The sequence below is a fragment of the Camelus ferus genome, chromosome 11 (assembly GCF_009834535.1).
Source record: "Camelus ferus isolate YT-003-E chromosome 11, BCGSAC_Cfer_1.0, whole genome shotgun sequence".
Classification (NCBI taxonomy): domain Eukaryota; kingdom Metazoa; phylum Chordata; class Mammalia; order Artiodactyla; family Camelidae; genus Camelus; species Camelus ferus.
The window spans coordinates 4,737,908-4,754,831 of NC_045706.1; the positions used below are offsets into that span (position 1 = coordinate 4,737,908).

General features: G+C 46.5%; 1 protein-coding gene across 1 annotated transcript in view; it reads right to left on the reverse strand.

Annotated features, from left to right (window-relative positions):
• Positions 1-16,924, reverse strand: part of DOCK1 (dedicator of cytokinesis 1) — a 484,302-nt gene that overhangs the window by 56,092 nt on the left and 411,286 nt on the right. Inside the window, 3 exon segments of the mRNA XM_032490663.1 lie at positions 925-965; positions 6,446-6,602; positions 6,791-6,876. Of these exon segments, the coding sequence (XP_032346554.1) occupies positions 925-965; positions 6,446-6,602; positions 6,791-6,876 (284 nt within the window).

The following is a 16,924-nucleotide window of genomic DNA, read 5'->3' on the forward strand; positions in this document are numbered from 1 at the left end:
TCTTCATACATTTGAAATGACATGCCACAGAGTTTGACTGTGATTTCTTACGTTCCTTTTGAGTCCAAATGCACAAAAAAAATCCATAAAAATATAAATCCATAAGAATAAAGCATGCAAGTGATCAGTCAATATGATCAAAAGAATTTCTCTGCCATAAAGAAATAAAAGTTGCTTTTTAATATAAAGCATGTTATATCCTACATGTTGGATATAAGAAACTGATTGTTTTCCAAAAGGCTTATTGTATTTATATGGTACTGTAGCTAAAGGAGAAAGTACAAAAACAGTCTTAGAAATCAAAAGTTAGAAAATCATGCTTGAGGTAGTAAACCCATCATTAAGCACTAATGCCACGTGGGTCACATCACCAGTCTGGTCCTCTAAGTGGTAATCTTGCCGAAATTTGACACTAGCCCCTAAAAGTGACCAAGGACACGCCCACCATCCTTGAGAAAAAGGCAAATGAAGGAGAAAAACCCAGCAGAAAATATAAAACATGGAATATGGTGTCAAAGTAAGAACAGATTGAAAATGTATAATATTGCCTATTTCTGATAAAGTTAAAGCCGGATTCTCATGTAATCATATGGCTTACTGGGAAACACTAAAATTTGTGGTGGTGCCTATATTCAAAAGGGTCATAGGAGTCAGTGAAGAGGAACAGAAACCCTGTGAAATAATCATTCATGGCTTTGCTTCTGAGCTGGCTAAGTATGACCCCCGCCCCAAATCTCCACGTTAGTGTCAACAAACGGCGCGAGGCCTGCCAATACCCCTGGGAGCCCACCACACTCCAGCTGTGAGCCTCATGACTTCCGACCAGATCAACCCCTGTGGTTATGAAACGTATCTCAGCACGGGCTGGACAAATGGCAACTACAATAAACACGCAGAAGGTGAGACAAGCACGATGCTTCGTACCTTATGTACATTTCTTCTCTTTCAATTTCTTTGTAGAAATTCTGAAAAATCAAACCACAACATTCTTTTAAGAAACTGGCTCTACAAAAGGTGTCACAAGCACATGAATTAAAAATTCACAGTTCTTTAACTTGTGGCTGAAACACAGCCAAGTGGAACCAGCTCTTTGGATGAGAAGCATACATTCATATAAAATGCAAAAACCTCTTATACTGTTCTTCATTATTTTTAGGGGGGTGGTCGATTCTAATGAATACATTTCCCATACTTTAAACACTGTGACGGCTTAAATCTACTTCTGTCATTTGAAAGTCACCTGTCTTCAGTTAAAACAAGGTACTACCCACAGATATGCTATCTCAACCATTGTAATCTCATTAGAAGTGAAAAAAAAAAGAAAAATGAAAGATCCCAAATTTGGGAATAGGCACCATCAACATGATGGAAAGCCTGCTGGGCCCAGCCTCAACACGAACCACAGGAAGGCAAGTGGCACTCTAGATCTGAACTGTCCAACATGGGAGCCACTAGCCACATGCATTCAAATAGAAAGTACACTTAATTAAAATTAAACGATGTTAAAAATGCCCGTCCAGTTGAACTTGCCACACACTTTGAGGCTCCACAGCCATATGGAGCCAATATTACTGTGTTGAAGAGTGCAGATACAGAACATTTCCATCATCACAGATATTTCTCTGGGATGGTGCTGTTCTAGACAGACCTTCCAAAACAGGGAGAAGACTGGTTGCCACTTGAAAAAACACTGTGTATACAGCACTGATGGAGAAGGTAAGTCAGCAGATTGTAAACAGTGGGCTATTTATGCACACTGTAAAATATTTTCAGAGTGACCATAAACATTTCGATCAAAATTCTATTTCTGAATGTGAACATCTCTATAAACACTTTAAAGTCTTTATCGTACACAAGGCACCAGAAAGGTACAGAAGAGCCACCTAAAAAGGCTCAAGGTATGGAAACGCCGTTGCCACTCTCAACGTGACATTTAGCACGTGAACAACGATGTTAGAACTCCTCCCATGGGTCTCTGCGCTGACTAGTGAACGTCACCATTATAAAGGCATCCAAGTATCCAATAAGATGAACTAGCCTGTTCATTAGCAAAAGAAGACATTGTTTCCACAATTTATCTCTCTGAAAAGAAATGATAAATAAATACAGAGAGTGAGAGGGAGAACATTTAGAAAGACGGACCAAGATTTTCCCATTTTGTAGCATCTGAGATTTGAATGTCCTCTGATTGACACGTTGTGTCTGGGTAATGAGGACATTTTCAGCTGACAACTCAGAGCAACGTAACAGAGAGAATCTACATCAAAGGCAGAGGATGAGCCCTTCCCTTCCAACTCTTAACCCGCCAGTGTTTACAAGCTACGATTTCACACCATCCTCTTTTGCACCACTATTTTTAATCCTTTCCTAAGCTTTTGATCATCCTCCGTTACAATTTCACAACGGGGATCTCATGCGCCCTTCATTCGTCTCTCTGAGATATGGAAATGTCTTCTATCTCCTGCCTGGGCAGAGTTCTCTTCCCTTCCCAGGACTTCAAAACCTCCCTAGAACCGAAGGACGTGCATCTCAAATCCCAATTTCTATATAAAACCTTTGCATTTCTTCCGCTCTGGCGCTCCACTTCTGAGCTCTGCAGGCAGCCTCCGCCCCTCACAGTCCTCTCGGCACCCGTGCTAATGTCTGTGGCTCCCCAAGTGGCCCCGTCGGACCAGGCCCCCCAGCTGCGATGCACATGCATTGATCTTTCAGAGCTCAGGCATTTGCATTATAGTCCAATTTTGTACTCCTTCATGACTAAGACACATCCAAAGATTGTTAGAACTCTAGCTGAAACCACCTTAATTAGCCTTGTAAAGGGGCCATGAAGAGCATACTTACGTCTATTAAAAAAAACAATGACTCTGCCACTCTCAGTCTGGGATGAGATGATAATTGCATAGAAGAACTAGGGGATATACACCCAAATCACTGACCAGTTGTTAAAGATTGCACGATTGTGAGGTGACAGTGCTATTTTACTTAATTACAAATGTTCGTTTTGTCCGGTGGAAACCAGTCCAATACATGTACAGACTTGCATGTGGAGGTACTTTAGTTCCATCGGGCAGAATCCCTGCTCATGTGCCTTATTTTTTAATTTTAATTTGTTTTTGTAAGTGACAGGAAGAGTAGAACATTAATGAGCCCACACAACCTAGAATGTTCCACCAAGTCCGTTAAAAAAAAAGTAACAGGGCTGGTTCTAAAGGAAATTTGGCAATGGATTTATGTTTATTTATTGATGAATAAATTCTGTGGTTTTTTAAATAGGTTTTTTTAACCTTAGGATTTTAAGGGGACTTCTGCTTAGCAGTAAATTGAGTACTTTATATATTTTTAAACATGTTTCTATATCCATTTTCATCTGGAGATGAATAGACAGATAAACTTTTATGAAACTATCTGTTTCACAAGAAAAGTACCAGAAGAAAAGGTAAAAATAGATCAGATTAGAAGTGTATTTATATGGTTAAACGTGATCTCAGCAGTGAATATTAAGAGACAGAACACGTTTCTGCAAAAATCCAGTTTCCTTGTTTCTCGTTACTCCATAGATCTACTCTGTTTTTTTAAATGAAAGAATTATGACAGGATGGGACCCACCATATCCTTCCCAGGAGATCGTTAAGAGTAGAACACTTGGCTCTTCATGGGATGACTCAGGACGGGCCAGACTGGTGGAAGTTACCAGATGACAGACCATCTCAGGATGGGGGAGGAACACACGTTACTGCCAGGAACTGTGACCGCAGGTGTCATGACAAGAGCTTATTTTTCTAACCCTGATTCTGATTCTGATAAAAGGCCACGTTCAGAGCACATCACCGTTTCTCCACTAGGTTTCACATCCTGTGGACATGAGAGATCTTCCTTAAAACAAAGAGTAGTCTCAGTCATCAAAGTTGGAACCCTAATAGACATAATAACAATTCTTCCTTCTGCACACACAAATGGGCCTCTTAGATCCCATCTGTTTGATCAGAGGGAGCAGTAGAAAAGATGTCCATAGCAGGGAATGATTTGGAAAAGGTTTCTGTTTCTCTCCTGCAGAAAAGTACTGATTTCTGTTTCGTGTGAACCACGCCGGCACCATGAAAGTAAATTACTTTGAATAGAGGCGAAAATGCAAGAAGACGACCGAGCAGGAGCCAGGCTCAGGTCTGTGCAAATGAAGGAGGCCCTTCCCGGGGGCAGAGCGCCCTACTCAGCGAGCACAGTCAGGCTACAGGTGGACGGGAAGGCAAACATAGCTAGTGGGCCAGATCTCGGGGATAGAAGCCAGTCATTCAGGACAGTGGCCCAAGACCCTAATGCAAACGTACTTAATGTTTCAAGCTCACTGACCCTTTCCTGGGCCACGTCCAGTCTATTGATGAGACCCTTCTTCATTCCATTGTTTCAGATTTCTAGCATTTCTTTTGGACTCTTTTCTTAGAGCTCCCACCTTCCTGCTTGTATGACCTGTTTTTGCACAAGGCCTACTTTTTCCATTAGAGTCCTTAGCACATGAATCATAGTCATTTCCAATTCACTGTCTGATAATTTCAAACCCTCTGCCATATCCGAGTCCAGCTCTGATGCTCTGCCTCTTCAAACTGCGTCCTTTGCCTTTAGGATGTCTTGTAACTTTATGTTGAAGGTGGACGTGATGTACGGGGTGAAAGGAGCTCAGTGCTGATCCCTGCGGCAGTCTCTGCCCCAGAGGTTCTGCTCTGGGAAGCTGGGGTTCTCTGTGTCACCCTGTCTCTCCAGTTTTGAGGGCAGTAGCTTTCCTGGTGGACCGAAGAAGAGTGATCTAAGAGTTGTCGATTTTCAGTTTGCCAGCTTTCTTCTTGTGGTGCGGACGAGAGCAACAACTTCCAAGCTCCCTTTACATGTTGGACCAGAAACTGGACATCCTTTCTGTTTAGATTTTCAAGGAAGAGAGAACTTGCTACAGAAAATGTTGATCATTAGCCAAAACAGGTGGCCCCACAACAGAAGGACCGGGCTGAGACTGCACGAGCTTTCAGCCGTGAGCTCCTCACAGACTCCGTGCTGACGCTCAAGTGCATGGAAGGTAAAATACAGTCCCTTTTGTTTACCTTTTTAATCCAAACACCTCCGGTCATTCTCAAGAATGAATGATGTGGCCTGTTTCCTCCTGGCACAAAAATCCACTTCCAAGATCTCGAAGTGCCTGCAAGCCCATACAGATGGTGGGAGGCAGGGCAGAGCGTCAACCAGCCGTCAACGGCCGGGTGGTGATGAGGAATCCAGAGGCCTGAAGGAGTTGTGTTCTCCTGCATCCCTGCCCTGAGACAGGCAGAGGAAATTGAGGAGAACGCTACCAGGTCCGGGAGTCTGCTTTTCTGGCTCCTTATGGGAGCAGCAGAGAAGGAGGATGCAGAGAGATGCAGAGAGTTTGGGGGCCAGATCCAGGAGTCACAGGGGTCCTGAGAGCCATGAGGTTTGCCACCCACGCCCTCCAGTGGAGCTTGTCCAAAAGCTTCCTGAAACATCACCCTTAAGCATCATCGCCCCATGCGTCTCCCGATGCACCATGACTACATCAGAAACGGGGTGTCCAACAGCCTGGCCGTGCCACAGTGACAGCAGGTGCGCAAGAGGTGGATGGATGGTGGTGGCCACATTCACCCGAGCTGAAGTTATCCACATGGCCAATGTGAGTTTCTTGTGGCTTCCGTAACAAATTACTGGAAACTTGGTGGCTGAAAACAATAGCTAAACCGTCTCTCACAGTTTCAGAGGCCAGAGTCTGAAATCAAGGTGTCAGCAGGACCGCATTCCCTCCGAAGGCTCCAGGGGAGGATCCGTCCTGCCTCTTCCAGCTGCTTGTGGCCCCAGACGCTCCTTGGCTTGTAGTCACACCACTCCCATCTCTGCCTCCCTCTTCTCCACTGGGTCTCTGTCTTCTCCTTTCCTGTCTCTTATAAGACACTTGTCAGTGGATTTAGGGCCCACTTGGGTGATCCAGGATGATCTCATCTCAAGATCCTTAACTTTATCACATCTGCAAGGAATTTTTTCTCCAAATAAGGTCACATGCACAGGCTCTGAGGATGAGGGTGTGAACCTATCTTTCGGAGGCCACCATTCAACCCACTACGGGCCACGTTTACAGTCTCCGAGTAATGAAACCCTTCAGATCCGTAATCAGCAAGGATGCTACCCTGGTCACACAATGAGATGGCTCGTCAGTCTGAACCAACGGGAAGAGCACAGGGAAAGCATCCCGAGGGGAGATGCTTTTGCAGATGCGTCTCGAGCAGCTCTGCAAACACCTCTCCATCCCTCCCTCCCTGCAACAGACGAGGGAAACAAGCAAAGGAAACTGATTTCTGCAGCGCAAAGCTCGGTGACCAGCTGTTGTTAAGGCTTCGAACTTCTGGGTTCAGCTTCCGGCTTCCTGCAAGGATGAGAGATTTAGCTTTTCACTCACCAGCACGTTGACGGTGCAGCTCATGCGGTTTTCTTTGTTCTCATCGTGCATGATGGTTCTGTAGTCCAAAAGCCTCTCCATCAGGCGCACGACGAGCCTGACGAAGGTTTCTCCCGTTTTGGCGAGGTACTTGTGCTTCCTGCAGTGCTCCAGGAGGCTGGAAAATAATTACACACACCTCGCTCATCACCCTCAGAAAAAAGAAACCTGACTAAGGTGCAGTTAGAAATATTTTCCGTTATTAACACATTTTAATTATTTTCTGGGCTGCAAAGTTCACTGTCGTCTAATTGCAGCCTCTCTGACTCTATTCTGACATAAGTCTCACTGTTAATCAACACTTACATTTTATCAAATAACACTTTGTACTGCTCGTCGCCTCTGCCTCCCTCCACTTCGTGATCCAGCTTGGTGATGATCTCATTTTCAAACTATAATGAAACAGAGAAGCGTAAATAACCAGCATGGCGGATATTTCATTTCGTGACTTGAGTGTCAAAGGTACATAAGTCGCATCATCAGATAATTGCCCGGTGCCTTTGAAGCCTGATTTCATTTAAGGGCAGCCACCCCCCGAGCCCCTGGGGATTTCTGATGGTTTCCCGCCCCAGGGGGAATCTTCCATTTCCTTCCCTGGTTAATGCAGCCTCCATGCATATTCTGAGAGCAGGAGCAAGAACCAGGGAAAGACAAGGAAATCATAGGAATTAAAAAAAAAAAAAAATCAAGTCACAACATGAAAAAAAAAGTCCGAAACTTCATCTCGAGGAACAGTAACAGCTAAATTGTTTCCTCGAAAAGAACAGATGGTGTCTCACTTGCCAGCAGAGTTCTCTGCGATCTGGAAACATCCAAAGGGCCACTTCCCTGCCATTCCTTGATTCACTCTGGTTGAAAAATATTATTAAAAAAACAAGAGGAGCGATGCCTCTAAAGACAGACCAGCACACACCTCAAGCATCCACCCCAGGCCTCTCCTTGAATTCCCCAAAGCTCCTGGTGAAACTTCCAAGAGTATCAAGGTGGCAAAGGGTCCCCAGAACTGACGGACTGTCTCTCTGTCCCATGCTTTCAGGAAAACTTTGAATTCTGGAGAGGGGTCAATCTCCAAAATGTTTTCAAGGAGGTCATGAAGCACATGGCTGATCAGACTGGAAATAACTACCTCAATAGTGACGGCCACACATCCCCATCTTCCCCACCAGTCCCCCGATCCCCGCAGGATTCAGAGCCGCTTCAGTCCTGGGATAAGTGTACTGGCCAGGTGAGTGGCTGTGATGTGGGCCAGGTAGGAAGGAGGGGTCCCACACAGATGGAGATGCCCACACTGGACTGAAAGAAGATGGGCAAAGGAGAATTGAAGGAAACAACAGCTGGAATCTGGGTTCAGAAAGCAAGCACACCAGGCGTGTATGCGAGGGCCTCTGGGATCCCTCTGAAATACACGCTGACATTGCTTCCCCAGACAGCAGCCCCTGAGCCTCCCACTGTTGTTGGGATCCCATAAGAATTTCATCTCCATGAGAGAAAGACTTTTCTTCTCCCTTGGTCACTGCTGTATTCCCAACTCCTAGAACCGCGCCTGGTGTTGATGCTCTAATGGGATGAGTTACTGGATAGAGCTGGTATTAAATTGGAGCTGGGGAGGGCTCAGTGCAGCAGCAAAGGAGTGGGCAAGCAGGCTGCTAAGACACAACCTGCTCCCTTGGCCACGCAAGCCAAGTGGTGAACACACTCATCGGAGTGTCTGTCACAGGTTCTACAGGCACCATCTACTGCACTGAGGACTCCGCACCGCTATGGCGGTGACAGCTGAGTGTGACCCCCTGTGAAGCAGGAGGCAAGGGGTCTGCTGAGACCCAAGGAGAGGCCTCGAATGCGACCTTGATCAGGACACACTGCCCGAAGCCACAATTTTATCATGCGACAGACGAAACGAAGGCTTAAAACAGGACTGGAGAGGAGTATTGATTCTTGCTTGACATCAAGGACTCAGTAACGTCACAGAAACCAGGACTTCAGTGAATCCTGGCCATTCTCTCCTTGATCCGTGCCATTGTCCCCTCCCCAAGTAAACACCCTCTTTTTGATTCTGTTCAGCTTAAGAAGTTCAGGGATTTTAGGAACAGAGAGAAGAGATGATTCTGTTGAAGAAGAAAGAACAAGTTGCTTTTTTTTTCTTCACCTGAGGTCTCATGATAATGGCCTTTACTATAAAATAACCCTTTGATATTAATCCACTAATACTCTGTTCTTTATAGAAAAAAAAAATTCTGCCAAAGGCTTTTTTTGGGGGGGAAACTAGCAGAAGAGAGATGGCTTGCCACTAGACCAGAAGTTGGTGTTTCAAGGCAGCCCATCTTCCAGGTGGCACCTCGATGGGGAAGGCCAACTATTAAGAAGCAAGCACTGATGTTCAGAACAAATCACTGAGAGACAAACTAAGACTCAGTCTAATTAAAACACGATTCAATCCCACACGTTTAACGAGCATACAACCGAGAAGGCACAGAGACTGCAGAAAAACACACACAACCTAGGAAAACAAACACACACAATATTTCAACTTGCTCAGCACTGGTTAATCAGAAGGATTGGAACTTGGAGTCTACTTTATGGAAATGTCAGGTTTTCTGTGCTTCCACGTAAACCACGCTGTCACAAACAAGGGCAATAAAGGAGGCCCCAGCTTCTTAAGGATGCTGCTTATCAAATTTTGACTGATGAATTTAATGTTTTCTAAAAAGAGTGGATGAATGATAAGGAACGCAGAAGAACACAGCTGATTCTAATTTTACTAAACTCTCGTCTAAACCAGGCAATTTGCACAAACACCTGGCAGCCCTTTTCTGTTTATCAGCCAGGATTCAATGCCACGGATCTGCAGCTAGACTCGAATTCGAGGGCCTCCGTTAATTTTTACAGAATATACTAGAATCAATTTGCCACTCTGCTGTGAACTGTTATCATAATCAGAGTTAAATGATCCTGTCCAACTAAACTGGAGAAAGTACATTTGCTATAGAGCCGAGCTGGTTTTTATCAGAATCATGTTTATTACCTGACTTGTAAATGCCTGCTGTCTGGTAATTTGCAACAGGATTCTGTACGTTTAAGATAAAATTAGCAAGGATTTACTGTGTTGCTCAAGGTGGGGGTGGGGGCAGAGGCTCATTCACGATAAAATCATTATATTTCCTCTCTTTTCTGAATCACCAATATCACTACAAAAATATCCACAGGGTGTCCAGCTTAAAATATTGAACAGAGCGTCTCTAAGCATCTGATACCAGCGGCCCTCTGAGCATATGAAACATAAGAAACCACATGTAAAGACAGGAATTTTTAGAAGGTTGCTGTTAAATTGAACACAGTGGAGGGTGTGGGGCGGGAGGGGCTGCGCTCACAGCGGTATTGTGTTAACACCGCCATTAACGCAATTAACTTAGAAAGGAACCATTGCTTTCACCACTCAGTGCCACCATTAACCATGGGTTATTGGCTCCAGTTTAAAACATCATGGAGTGAAGGGTCTCCACAGTGGATAATCCAAACGCCAGTCCTCTTGACTCGGAATGCACAACTTCTGTTGGGGGTTAGATTTACCACTCTTGCTAGAACACACTTATAAATGTATTAAGACCAGACCTGCGTTCTCTGTGGTCAGCTCAGCGCATCAGCAGAGGGGTATCTCTGACCCTTCTACAAATAAATCTGAGTGCAGACATGCCTCCTTCTACAGCCCTCTGCTTTGCTGTGCTCTCAGAGACTGCGTTTTTGACAAATGGAAAGTTTATGCGTTGAGCATGTCTACTGGAGCCATTTTTCGAACAGCATTTGCTCCCTTGGTGTTTCTGCGTCACATTCTGGTAATTCTCGCAATATTTTCAACTCCCCGCCAGCAAAAAGTTTATGACTCGCTGAAGGTTCAGATGATGGTTAACATTTTTTTAAAACAATAAAGCATTTTTAATGAAGGTAAGCGCATTGCTTTTTTAGACACACTGAACAGACTACGGTATAGTGTCAACACAACTCATACACACTGGGAAGCCAGAAAATTTGTGCAGCTTGTCTTATTGAGATGCCCCTTGATCATGGTGGCCCGGAACCAAAGCCGCGATACCTCCTAGACCTGCCTGTGTGGTTCCACTGTTAACTTTCTCCTGATTTTCAAGAATAGCCGCTCACAAGATACTGGAGGTATGACCATGGTTTTCAACCACCCCCTGGCGTTAGAGAGTTCCAGAAATGAGATCCTCTTTAGTTCTGCACCCCCAGTTGGAACTGGCAGGGCTGACAGAATTGCAGAACCACGCCCTTCTCTTCAGCATTACAGGAGGCATGAGTGGAAGAAAGTCACTTAGCCAGAAAACGTGGCCAAGAAGAAGGCACTGGTGTGGCTGGGCAGGGAGCAGCCTGGCTCTTCGACACCCTCGGGGCCCTGGGCTCACATGCTGAAACCCGAAAAGCAATGGATCCCCCCAAATCTCTCACTCAGCCTTGAATCCCTATGCTCAGACGTGCTGATATTTTTATGTATACGGTATTCCTCTTGCTTAACCGCTCTGTAAACTTAATTACACACTTAATTAATCTCTGGCGCTCCGCATCCCATGTTCCAAAATCCCTACATCCTTCCACGTCTGACAAGCAGGCAGCTCACTGACCTTGACGCTTCTGTGAAATGCTCGTGAGCCTAGAGGCCCCAAGCCCCAGACCTGGAGTAACCTGGCTGGGGAACTGTCTGCTGCAAGGCTGTCACACCTGGAAACCCCTGAGACAGGTGCAGCTGCTCCCAGTTTCTACACGACCTAGACCGAGGACTGACCTTGGGGCTGTATTCAGTGACTGTGGACTCCAGGAACACGCCTGCACGGCGAGTCCTGTTAGATTTGATTAAAGGGGATTATGGGCATCTCTTTGCTGGGGGGCTTTTATAAACAGAATTCAATGTCATCAGCACTCTCAGGGTCCTAGTTTCCATGATCTCTCAGGCTGCTTTCGGGTCTGGGACTCAATGAAATAAAAGCCTCATTCTTGGGCCACATTTCCCCTCTAACCACCCAAAGCAACAGAATCAACCATTATTTTTTAAATGAAAGCAAAAGTAAACCAACCAACAAAATCCCAAAGAACTGAAGAATAAACAAGATAAAATCGCCACCAAACTTACTCACATTCACATTACAGCGCGAAATATATTGGCTTTGCCACCAAGTGGCAGAAGCTGCCAGCATCCACTTGGGTTGTTCAATTATTTGCTTCAGGTTACCAGCATGGGCAGTAGGAAGAGATTATTCAAGCAGGAACTCAGAAACCTCGCAGACACCAAGATCACTCATGTTCTAACACCGTTACAGTGAAATGGGAATTTCTGACGGTGGCGGAGCACCTCCCTGGCCCTCACGAAGACAGCAGAAAACAGCTCCATGATCGAAAACATTATTTGGCTGTGGAGCCTTTTCCATCTCATGGTTATTAACGGTATGGAGCCCAAATGGTCATTTGCTGCAATTCTCAGCTGTTAGTTTGGTGTTTTCCAACATTAACAAATGGAATTGTTTGAAAAGGTGCCAGGAGAGAACTTAAAGGTACACTTTTCTTAGGATGCAAAAGCCAGTGAGGCCAAGACTCAGAATGGTACTGATGTGGGGGCAGGGTTAGTTAAGGCCAGGTGAGGGCTCATCCTGTGATATCGTGGCTCGCAGGTCACCGTGGATGATGCAGGAGACACCAAGACAAGGATGCCTCCAAACCTCTCCGCGCTAGCCTGGCGGATGCTGAAATTCACTCATAGAATCTCCCCTTTGGAAAAAAATCAGGAGTTCCCAAGGTCCTCCATTTCAGTGTAAACTGCTGCTCTGGGATTGGGGTGGGGTAGGTGGGCACAGGGGCCAGTGCACAAACCTGCAGGGGTGACCTGAGGAGTGGACGAGTGCCAAAGAAAGTGAGAAAGAATGCATCTCCTGGGACTGATGGGCAGGAGAGGAGCAGCGGAGGGAGATGCTCCAGGAGAACAGGTGCCGCATCCGGGAGGTAAGAGTCTTAGGCCGGGAGAACCAGGATGCCCAGGGCGGCCGGCGTGCTGGAGGCTCGCAGAGCCAATGGGAGAGGCAGGGAAGATGAGAAGTGGGCTCCTGTGGGGTGGAGGCGCAGCATGGCCCCGTGGGCAGGGCAGAGGGATCACATGCGCGCATCGAGTCGTGATGGATGGTGGCTGGAGGGCCTGCGGTCAACAGTGGCCACTGTGGGGTAGGGAGCGGCCGCCCGTGAGGGACACAGCTGGAGTGGACATCCAGCGGAGGTTTGTGGTTGCACCCTGTCTCCCTGCTGATGGAGCGCCTACAACACAAGCACTAGGGGGAAAGGACAGCCTCAGAAGAAGGCCCCATGCCGCCCTCACTGCACCAACAGGGGGAGAGAAGGAACCACAGGAGGGACGGTTCTGATCACAGAAGTTACACGGCACCAATCCTTTCTACGGACCATAGATCCATAGCTGTGAACACCAGCCAACATGGAGCATATTATTTTGTAGGTGAGAAGGATTTCTAGAGTTCAAGGTCACTTTGCACGCATGTGGGCCTCCCAGTTCATGTGCTTCTGTCTGGTCCAAGCCCCTCCACGATGGGTCAGATCAGCTCTTCCCATTGGTCTCGAGCCCCTTCCTGCACATGTGCTCTGACAGGTACCTCCTTGGGCATCAGAGAACCTCAGTCAGCGAGTCTGTGCGGGGCTTACTCGCACCCGGGAGGACCTGCCTGGAGCAAGTGACGTCCACCTGACTAAGGCACTGCCTGCAGCCCTGGAAATACTGTCCTGCATCACCAGGTGGGCATGGGAACAGGTAACCCCATGCCACGCTATCCCACCATCATGCTGGACCATTCAGTGCACGGACCCTGGAGAGGCAGGAACAGCAGTTCCCCAGACACAGACAAGGTCATGCCTATTCTGGACGGAGATTAATGCTCTTTCTTGCAAAAGTGGAGACAGGAAAGAAGTAGCCTCTTGGAGAAACACACGTGTAAGAACATTTTAATGAAGTGCCCTCTATGGCAGCTGAAGAACACAGAAGCAGCAACTCTGGGGAACTTTAGAAAAGCCAGTTTGCAACACATGCTTTTGAAATACCAGTAATGGTTTGATGCAATTTAATCTTGGGTAAAATGGCAAGTTTTTCTTCTGAATCCTGCGGGTTCCCTTCCCCATTGCAACTGTAAGAGTATAAAACTGGACATAACGCACATTTCCCGAACAGCAGCATCCAAACAGCCCCGCTCTGAAAGACGCAGCAAGCTCTAAGAAACATAAGCTACATCATATGCCCAAACACTAAGGTTTTGGAGGGAGCGTAACAGCTCAGTGGTAGAGCGCATGCCTAGCAAGCCCGAGGTCCTAGGTTCAATCCCCGGTACCTCTACCACTAAAAAAAAAAAAACTAAAATTTTGTATAAATGAAAAACCTTAATATCTCCCCTCACCCCATTAGGTTTGCACATCCGCTATGAAAGTGAAGCCCGCCTAAGCCCTCGTGGATGTGACTAATAAGGTCAGAGAACTGGACTGGTGGCGGAGTAAACAGCGGCCGGCCAGCCCCAGCCTGGAAGCTCCCTTGGCGGGAGGGCAGGCACAGCGGTGCCCTGCTGCTCTCTGCACCTGCCCACTCCACACACTCCCCAAGGGCAGGCCCCGAGCTTCAGGAAGAGCAGCCAATGGAGGACGAGAGTTGAACTGAGAACAGGAAGGAGTCAGAAAGGGTCCAGCAAGTCGAGAGACAAACACTGTGGTCCAGGAGAGCCCCAGAAGAGGCATGGAGGAGACAGAGGGAAACTGACAAGTGACGGCGACCCACCACGGAGGCCAAGGGAGCAGGGCCAGGCCAGGCTGGGGGGACGGTGCCCATAAGCCGAACGGCAAGGAGCCTGGCGGAGACGGGGTGATGGGGACACGGCAGGTCTTGGGGGGATGGATGACATTGCACGAGGCATTCCCCCAGGGGGCTGAGACAGACTGACGGAAAAAATAAACGGAGATACCTGCCATGGAAAAGAAAATTGATTATTTCCCAATTCACAGGAACAGATGAATATAGCAGAGATTTTTCTCCAGTTTCAGCTTTCCTGTCCTGACCTTACCTCTGGTCTGTCCTACCATCTGTCTGCGAAGGCACCAGAGGTGACGATACAGATGAACAAGTGGCCAGTGACTCCTGAGCAAACAAGTCAAGCAGCTGCTCCTACTTACTGGCCTGAGTGGGGGCTCTTTTGCTGGACCTAGGTCTTCCTTTGTGTTTTTATTCACACACATCCAAGTGAGGCGTGTTTAATGCTAGTGAAATGGGGAAGAGTGAAGCGAATTCATGGTGTTACTCAAACAGTTTGGTTTTCTGGAAAGATGTCTGTTGATGTTGGAGAGATTCTGAAGCCACCACTGGGCACCGAAAACTGAGAATGGAAGCAAAAGTGGTGTGACTTTTGTTAGCTTTGTGCCATTTACTGACGAACCCAAGAGCCCTGTGATCTGGAGAAAATGAAGCACGTGTGCAGAAGACTGTCAGGTATTTTAAAACTACGGTGGAACAGGAATGAGAGAAAAAGAATGGAAGGAAAGGGGGAAAATTCAAAAACCAAACTCTCTTTCACACCTTTATTCCAATTGCCGTTATTCTGACCCAACGACTGCTTAAAAAAATGACAAATGACACGTTTTCAAGGCTTTTGGTCTTACATTCCTGGCTAGTAACATTCATCTATATAAACATGTTTTTCTCCTTTACCTGATTCTTTAATAGCATCTTTCCATAAGGTCCTTCTTTGAGCCTTGATTCATATAAAATTCAAAACGTCAGATGCATTTTCAGCCTGGGCAAGAGCATTTTAAATCTCAATGCCCAGTTCTGGTGAGCTGTGCAGTGAGACGGGACCGTGATTTAGTGCCAGCGGCAGGGGCGATGGGTTAAATCTCACAGCAACAAGATGGAACACTTTGGCAATCGTGTCCAAAGTTACAAAAAAATATTTTGAATCCACAATTGCATTTTTGAGACTGGACGCCAGGAAAACTTTGAAAAGAAATTCAATGAATATATTCACTGCACACTGATGCAGAGTAGTGAGAAGCTGCGAACGACCTACATGGCCAACTAGAGGGGATGGAGCAGAAAGAACAAGCCGCTCACTCTGTGAAACGTTGCAGCATCATTAAAGTCAGGTAACTGCACTGTAACCAAGGAAAACGTCCTTGACAGACTGACAAACAGAAAGACAATAACAAAAATGGGACAATATTTACATGACATCACACATGTACAGAGACTGATGGTCAAGGAGAACAAACCCAGCGGCTCTTCCAAAACCATTTCTTTCTTCAAATAATCAAACGTAGGGAAATCTTCCTCACCCGAAAGGAAAGAAGGAAGGATGGAAGGAAGGAAAAAAGGAAGGATGGAAGGAAAGAAGGAAGGAAGGAAGGAAAGAAGGAAGGAGGGAAGGAAGGAGGGAAGGAAAGAAGGAAGGATGGAAGGAAGGAAGGAAGGAAGGAGGGACGAAGGGGAGGCTGTATGGGGTTTGACTTTATTCACATCTCACATCTCTTCTGAGTAGCTTCTGTTTCATACCAGTTTCACAGCTCTGACCCGGATTCATAAAGATGCTCAGCGATCTGCTCAGGACCCCGCTAGCTCCTGGTTAAGCAGGGCCTCAGGGTCTGCCTGACTTCAGTGTTAAACTCCACTCTTACTTACAGAGCAGGGGCACTCTGAACTTTGTATCTGCTTTTATTTTTTAAAAACAGGAGGAAAGCATACTCGTTTATTTAATACAAGTTTTATGTGAAACGGAAGCCTTCATAAGGAAATGGAGGTCTGAAGACACAGCTGGACCTGAGAGTTTTCGTGCTGGGACTGATGGCGAGAAGACGGTGGTGGAGGGACGTGGAAGGTCAAGGGGTGGGAGGTAAGTGTCGTGAACAGGGAAACGCAGCAAGACCTGCTCGCTGGGGTTCTTGCTGGTTTGCATCTCCTTTCTGTTCTGGGAAGTCGCCCAGAACAACACAGCAAAATTGTTCTTCACAGCTGCTACTTCCGAGCAATAATGACAAACGCTGACCAGTTAAAACTTACAACCTATTCAGCTCTCTAAAACTGCAAAGTACAAAGGTGCGGAGGGAAATCTACTCTAAATACTAGATCACACTCACATCACGTTTCCTTGATGGATGCAGTTTTGATTTCCACTCAGTGTAGGAATTTCTCACAAAATTCCTCAAACATCCATGTAAAGTGCTCAGTACATTAGCTTCCTTGAGTTACTATAAAATTTTAACAGTGGAAGCTTTCAGTTTAGAGGACCCACTCGCCTCCTGCCAAGCACCGCAACCAAACCGTCAGAGCACAACTCACTGTGTGCGCACGTGTGGGAACTCGTGTGGGTGTGAGGGTGTGTGTGTGGTGCACCCCCACGTGAATCCTTAAAC